At 35.1% G+C, this 8,328-nt stretch overlaps 1 protein-coding gene and 1 pseudogene across 1 annotated transcript; both read left to right on the forward strand.

Moving 5' to 3' along the window:
• The first annotated feature begins 1,441 nt into the window (after positions 1–1,441).
• LOC143611306 (stellacyanin-like) lies at positions 1,442–1,959 on the forward strand. The gene is made up of 2 exons (XM_077085537.1): positions 1,442–1,625; positions 1,745–1,959. Exons 1-2 carry the CDS (start codon positions 1,442–1,444, stop codon positions 1,957–1,959), a joined length of 399 nt encoding a protein of 132 aa, XP_076941652.1.
• A 5,592-nt stretch (positions 1,960–7,551) lies between these two features.
• LOC143611307 (mavicyanin pseudogene) lies at positions 7,552–8,078 on the forward strand (annotated as a pseudogene).
• Positions 8,079–8,328: the final 250 nt, after the last annotated feature.

Below are 8,328 nucleotides of genomic sequence, written 5' to 3' on the forward strand. Positions count from 1 at the left end.
GGACTCTCCCGTGGTGCATGATGTTCGCAGACGATATTGTGTTACTTGCTGAGAAAAAACAAGATCTAAACATGAGGCTTGAGGAGTGGCGAACAACCTTAGAGACAAAAGGTTTAAAGATTAGCCGATCTAAGACGGAGTACCTCCACTGTGATTTTGGTGGGATAAACGACAATGGAGACGCACAGATCACAATTGAAGGGCAGGTGGTCCCGCATGTAACGAAGTTCAAGTATTTAGGATTATTTGTACAGAGCGATGGGGAATTAGACAGTGATGTGACCCACCGAGTTCAGGTAGGATGGTGTAGATGGAAAGCAGCCACAGGTATATTGTGCGACAAGAGTTTCCCGACTAAACTAAAGGGAAAATTCTATAGGGTGACAGTTAGACCTGCAATGCTATATGGAACAGATTGTTGGGCCATCAAGAAGGCACAAGTGCGGAAGATGGAGGTAGCAGAAATGAGAATGCTACGTTGGATGTGTGGGCATACAAGGCTAGACCGAATAAGAAACGTTGTGTTTCGCGAGAGATTAGGGGTGGCGAACATAGCAGACAAGATAAGAGAGGGGAGATTGAGATGGTTTGGACATGTAAAGAGAAGACAGACGACGAATCCTGTTAGATCCGTAGAAAACATTACTATAGAGGGGAGGAGGGGTAGAGGACGACCGAAATTGACTTGGGATGAGAGGATTAGGCATGATTTGATAGACCTAAACCTCTTCGAGGACATGGTTGAGGATAGGAATTCGTGGAGAAGTAGAATTAAAGTTAAGGATTTTTAGAGAGAATTGAATACCTTAGGGCTTAGACTTAACTTATTTAGGTCACATACCATAATGGTATTTCCCTTACATATATTATTATTATTATTATAATTATTATTAGCTTTTATATAGCTGTTAAACTGTGATCTTATTATTAATATTATTATAATTAGTAGTAGTTTTTATATAACTGTTAAAGTTTGATTTCCTTTATTTTGCTTCATACACATGTACTTAGAGCCGAGGGTCTCTCTGGAAGCCACCTCTTTATTCCTTTGGATAGAGGTACGGTGTGCCTACATCCCACCCTCCCCAGACCCTACTTATAGCTTTGCTGTCGGTGGGATTTTACTGGGCTTGATTGATTGATTGATGTACTAATAATGCCGAGAATTCGTAATATCCAATGAACAAATATGTGATAAGATGACAACTTTCCCATATTTAGAAAATTTGAACGAGTGATTAGCAACCAAATATCTTTTGGTGCAGAGAATTTTTAGCATGGTTCCTTCATTTCCTCTCTATATATATTAAATTAGATTAGATGTCCAATTAAGTTGTACATTAGTAAAAAAAAATAACAATAATAATAATATTAATAATAATTAAGAAGCAAAATGGGTAAGGAAAACTTGGCCATAATCTTCCTCCTGATAGCAGCAACAATGGTTCAAGACACATGGGCTCGAGCAAGTGGAGATCTTCTAATAGAAAAAGAACAGGTTTCAGTAATAAAAGCTGGTGAGGAGCCCCCAACACATGTGGTCGGAGATGATAAAGGATGGGACGTTGGTGTTGATTACAAAGCTTGGGCGGCTTCGCAGGACATCCGGGTTGGAGACCAATTGTGTATATATTTTATCCTTTATTTATACATTATTAATTTGTTGGTTTATGATATATATTTGGGTAGGCTTTTATATCTTCAAGCAAGTAAGCTAACTAATTAAATTATGTTGTCATTGCAGATTTCCGATACGATCGGAACAAACATAATTTATACATAGTAAAAGCGAAGCAGTTTGAAGAATGTTCTCCAGTCGACCCTGTAGCGTCTTATCTACCAGGTTGTGGAAGTATGGCTATTCCTATAGGCGGTGCAGGAGACCAATATTATATCAGTGCCGTTGGAGACGATTGTCAGAAAGGCATGAAGTTACACATTACGGTCAAAGAAATATAAAACTATGAGTAGTTATATATATAAATCTCATTCTTTGCTTGTTTTTTTAATAATTGTTGGCTACAGCCAGTTTGGTTCATATGAGCCATAAAACTAGTTAGCTTCTTGTTCTCATGGTGCAGAGAATAATTAACATGCTTCCTTCTTCTATATCTTAGATGTTCAACTTGCACGATAGAAAAAAATTATATAACCACTAAAATGGATAACAAATACTTGGGCATCTTCATCCTCATAGCGCCAACAATGGCTCAAGCCACATGGGCTTGAGTAAGTAATGATCTTCTACTAGAAAAAGATAAAACTTCCCTAGAAGCATGTACGGAGCAAGTGCTGCATGTGATCAATGAAAATAAAGGATGGGACGTGGGTGTTGATTACAAAGCATGGGCGGCTTCGAGGGACATCCGGATTGAAGATAAATTGTGTATATTTTATACTATATGCATGATTTGTTTGATTTTTAATATATATTTGTGTAGGATTTTATAACTTCTAGCAAGAAAGAAAGCTAACTAATTCATATATGTAGTGGTTGTAGATTTAAGATACGATAATACCAAACATAATATATACACTGTAGATCTTGTTACGAATAATTATTATCATGGTTATTAACTCCTAAAATGAAAGACCTCGAAAACCCGGGAGTCAAACAGCTGGTCATCATACCCGAAAATTCATAAGTAAATGTCAAAATCAATTTCAATTTATTAAAACGAGATTAGAGTGACATGCAGCAGAAAACATTCAAGTATAAAACCCCAAAACCGGAAAACACATCCAAAATCAAATTTTAAATGCACCTAGTAATAAAAGAAAAGAAAACTGTTCGCTTTATTACATTCTTCGACTAGATGCCTTCAACCAATCGGGTAGCCTCGAGCACGTCCAAGTTGTAATTCCCGACTTCTCAACCAGAAAATCAAACTAACATACACACAAAGTCAGCTTAAGCTGAGTGAGTTCATGTTTTTACAATCAACATTTAGAAATCAGTTTAAATTAATAAAAAAATGATAGAGAAAAATATAATTTTCCTCGGTCAAACACGCAAACACGGGCCTCCTCACCCCAAATCAAAACTCAAGTAATACATTTGACCCGGTCACGGTTTAACAAAACATAAACACGTAACACGAGCCTCCTCACCCCAAGTCAAAACTTAAGTAATATATTTGACTCGGTCACGGTTTAACAAAACCTAAACACGTAATACGGGCCTCCCGGCCACCTCAAGTTAAGACTTAAGTAATATATTTGACCCAATCACGGTTTAGCAAAACGACGGGCCTCCTCACCTCAAGTCACGAAACATGAAGTCAATGACTCAAGTAATATATTTGACCCGCCTTAACATAAACATGCAGCACGGGCCTCCTCAACCCAAGTCGAAACTCAAGTAATATATTTGACCCGGTCACAGTTTATCAAAACATCGGTCAAAACGCGTAATGCGAGCCTCCTCACCCTAAGTCACTAAACACGAAGTCAAGGACTTAAGTAATATATTTGACCCGATCACGGTTTAACAAAACATTCACATCAGGACCACACATACATACAATTTAGTCAAACAATCAACTTAATAAATCCTCAATCGTAGCCTATGAATGATATATAATTTCAGGAAATTTAGTTATAGGCGAGTTTATAATATCCTCAAGCATAGACTATAAATAATATATAAATTTCAGAAATATATAATTATAGACGAGTCTAAATAATATTCTCAATCATAGACTATGAATAATATATAATTTCATAAATATATAATTATGGACGAGTCTAAATAATATTCTTAAGCATAGACTATAAATAATATATAATTTCATATATATATATATATATATATATATATATATATATATATATAATTATAGACGAGTCTAAATAATATCCTCAAACATAAACTATAAAGAATATATAATTTCATAAATATATAATTTACGAGTCTAAATAATATCCTCAAGCATAGACATAAATAATATATAATTTCAGAAATATATAATTATAGACGAGTCTAAATAATATCCTCAAGCATAGACTATAAAGAATATATAATTTCATAAATATATAGTTATAGACGAATCTAAATAATATCCTCAAGCATAGACTATAAAAAATATATAATTTCAGAAATATATAATCATAGGAGAGTCTAAATAATATCCTCAAGCATAGATTATAAATAATATATAATTTCATAAATATATAATCATAGGCGAGTCTAAATAATATCCTTAAGCATAGACTGTTAATAATATATAATTTCCAGAAATATAAAGTTATAAGTAAGTCTATGCAATATCATCCAAATAGTTTAAGCGAGTAAAAATAGTAGTAAGGTGTGTATGCTAGCCCAAAACGTAAAAAGATTAAAAAGGGCATCATGAAACTCACCTGACACAAGTCACACAAGTACCAATGAGCTAGAGAATTTCTAAGTAATTCCTCAAATCAAAAGCCTGTCGGGTTGCACACAACAATTATTAACTAAATCATACCGACTCGCTTATTCTACGAGACGTTCTAATATGATTTAATTGACCCGAAGCCTCAGCCATAATAATTTCTCTTACATCAGCCCCCAAGGCCTTTATTTTACCAAAACCACCCTTAGTTAAAACCGGGGACAAAAGGGTTTCCAAACCATACCCGATTTATGTTAACTGTGTCAAATTCGTGCGTTAATGCGCCGTTTAAGTAATCACCAACAAAATTAGGCCTGTTTAGATAAAATTTGTTGTTATTACAGTCCATAAGTCCACACAACACTACACAAGCTGAATGGGTCGGCGTTTCCATTGTACAAAGAATTACCTATTAAGCCAAACTTCACGCTCTATCGAACCGTTTGAGCAATCTCCAACCAACTCAGCCCCGTATAGTTAAATTTAATATTATTACAGCCAATAAGTCCATACGACACTACACGAGCTGAATGTGTCGGCAATTCCCTGTACAACACACGAATTATATATTAAGCGAGAATTCGTGTTCTAACGAACCGTTTGAGCAAGCACTAACCAATTCAGCCATGTTTTACTAAAAATTAATATTATTGCAGCCCTTATATCACCATATTACTATACAATCTGATTGGGTTGGTAATTCCCTCAAACAATACGCGAATCACAACAATTAACGATTTTAAACAACCGAAACCCTAGTTTTCGAACTAACAACAATTGACCAACCTAACCAATTCCAATGACCATAACATTTTAGTATGTTGTAAGTGGCATACCTAGGGAGTTATTAGAACAAGAAACCTCAATTAATCAGTCCCGAAATTGGCCTAATTGGGCAGCCACCGTTTTTAACCTAAATAGAAAGAATTGATCAATAACGAGCGTAACAAGCTGATTAATGAAGAAAAAGACGTTCCTTGGTATAGTACAAACCTGGAATTGATTGATTATGACTTGGGATAGGCTGAATTAGTGTAAAAAACGTGATGGGGGTGGCTGGTCTTTGATCTGATCGCAAACAGCAAGAAGGGGGCGACCATGTTGTTAGTATTTTAGTGTAATTGGATTAACTGGTTGATCAATTTAATCATAATATTTATTAAGCAAGTTCGAGGATGTGTGGAGTACACACTTGCTTTAGTTTACTGTGATGTTAGGGGCGAAGCCCCTAACGAACGAGGGTCCAGGGGTAGCGCCCCCGGTTGCGGGGTTCTAGAGGCGGCAGCCCCTAGCAAGGTCCAAGGGGCAGCGCCCCTGGCTGGGGTTAATAACACTTCATTAAAAATTCATTAGAAAAATGAATTTTATGATTATGTTACACATAATCATAAGTATTATTTGAAGTTATTTATTAATGAATTTTAAATTTTGAATAGATAACTGCTTGAATCCGTTATTTTGAATACAACTGCCCTAGTGATATATACGTTATTGGATTGATCGACAGACACTATGGTTCATCTTCCTCACAAAAATTTCATACGAAATTCTTGTCTCAATTTAGAGTTTTATTCGATTAAAGTGTTTTGGAGAACCACCAAAATAACTTTTAATCTGAAAGTTATCACACGACTCTCTAAATAATCCAGGTTGCTATATTGAAATCCCCAACACATGTTGTTTTAAGTTTGGGAATTTTACAATCCAGGCCCCTCCACTTGAAAATTGATATAACTTGTACCAAAAGATAGATAAATGGACTTTCAAGAAGTACTAAGAGGCCCCTCAACTTAAAAGATCAAATCCAGGTTATTGCACAAGCTTCTATAGATGCTTATGCTAATTAACAAAAATTTCCGGGTGTTACACACGGCATGATCTGAAGTGACTGGCATTTGAAGATGAAATTTTATGATGTTTTAAGATGATGTTTTATGTTATCTATAAAGACAAAATTTGAATGTTTTGTATTGGATGTTGACTTTTAATTATTCCGTGAAAGTTTTAATTCACTCTGATATTTAGAACTGTGTTTATGAGTAAATCCAACGAAAATGTAGGGGCCCGGCTCGGGGTCTTACATGTATTTACTAGGTTTGTAAATGAACCGAATGAACACGAATGGAGCATGTTCATGTCCGTTCATGTAACTTTAACTGAACACGAATGAAACATTTTTATTCGTATTCGTTCATTACGAAAATGAACATGTTTGTGTTATGTTCGTTTCGTTTATACATTTATACGCGAATGGTTTAGGAATGTGAGTGAACGACCATAACTGAGCTAAGACTAGTTATAAGTAATGTGAAGAACAATGTGTTGGGTGACTGGTAAATGAACTTTCATATGCATATTAACGAACGCAAACAAACAAACTTCAGCAATCGTACATTAACGAACACAAAAGAACAAACATAAACAAATTTAAATGAATGAACGTCTGGGAACATAAACCACTGTTTGGGAATATGCACTTTATTCGATCACCAGGTTGTTACAAATGGTGATGCAGGGGCATTGGCGAAGTCAAAGTATGCAGAAACGTTAGTACTTGGATCGTTGTTTAACATTTGTTTTAATTATATAGAACAGGCAGGTTTGTTCCATTGTTCATCTTCTTTCAGATTCTGTCATATGCGTGTGTGTATTCTTGATTTGATATTGTTAAATTTGGATTATTCTTGATTTAATTGGTTTAAAATTTGATTTGAGTTTGAAATTGATAGAGTGGCGCGACTTAGTTACAGGTGATGAAGGTGAAGGTGATTAAGCAGAAGCCGTTGTTGGCTAGGTATTTCTCTTATGTTACTGCTGTTATCATTATCAAGTGCATATTGTTTGTGTACATGCTAAATGAGGCTGACTAGGCTCACTCGGCTCGTGAGTCATTTTTGAAACAATTGGATGTACTAATAATACCAAGAATTCGTAATATCCAATGATCGAATCTGTGATGAAACGACAAATTTCCCATATTTGGAAAATTTGAACGAGTGATTATTAGGCAACCAAATATCTTCTGGTGCCGAGAATGTTTAGCATGGTTCCTTCATTTCCTCTCTCTCTCTCTCTCTATATATATATATATACATATTAGATTAGATCAGACGTCCAATTAAGAAGCAAAATGGGTAGGGAAAACTTGGCCATCATCTTCCTCCTGATAGCAGCAACAATGGTTCAAGACACATGGGCTCGAGCAAGTGGAGATCTTCTAATAGAAAAAGAAAAGGTTTCAGAAATTAAAGCTGGTGAGGAGCCCCCAACGCATGCGGTCGGAGATGATAAAGGGTGGAACTTGGGTGTTGATTACAAAGCTTGGGCGGCTTCGAAGGACATCCGGGTTGGAGACAGATTGTGTATATATATATATATTATTATCCTTTATTTATACATGATTAATTTGTTGGTTTTTGATGTATATTTGTGTATGCTTTTATGTCTTCAAGCAAGTAAGCTAGCTAAACAAATTATGTTTTCATTGTAGATTTCGGATATGATCGGAACAAACATAATTTATACATAGTAAAAGCGAAGCAGTTTGAAGAATGTTCAACAGTCGACCCTGTAGCATCTTATCTACCAGGCTGTGGAAGTATGGCTATTTCTATAGGCGCTGCAGGAGATCATTATTATTTCAGTGGCGTTGGAGACGATTGTCAGAAAGGCATGAAGTTACACATTACGGTCAAAGAAAAATAAAACTATGATATCACTCTTTTACTGGTTTCTTTTTTAATAATTGTTTGCTAGAGCCAACTTGGTTCATATTAGCTATAAAACTAGCTAGCTTCTTGTTCTCATCAATAACTATATGTAATGTAAGTTAATTAAAAGTTAATATAATAATAATGAATTTCCGATATGTTGACTAACAATATCTTTTAATTCAATTACAGGCAACTTACAATTCTGTCAAATTTAGTTGTCTTTAAATAGTCATGTATAATAA

The sequence above is a fragment of the Bidens hawaiensis genome, unplaced genomic scaffold (genome assembly GCF_021521415.1).
Source record: "Bidens hawaiensis isolate Kalapana, Puna unplaced genomic scaffold, B.hawaiensis_p1.1 tig00030506_1, whole genome shotgun sequence".
Taxonomy (NCBI): domain Eukaryota; kingdom Viridiplantae; phylum Streptophyta; class Magnoliopsida; order Asterales; family Asteraceae; genus Bidens; species Bidens hawaiensis.

Coding starts and splice junctions, on each gene's coding strand:
- LOC143611306 (XM_077085537.1), top strand. CDS start 1,442: ATGGTTCAAGACACATGGGCTCGAGCAAGTGGAGATCTTCTAATAGAA. Junction 1,626..1,744: donor CCGGGTTGGAGACCAATTGT/GTATATATTTTA, acceptor TTGTCATTGCAG/ATTTCCGATACGATCGGAAC.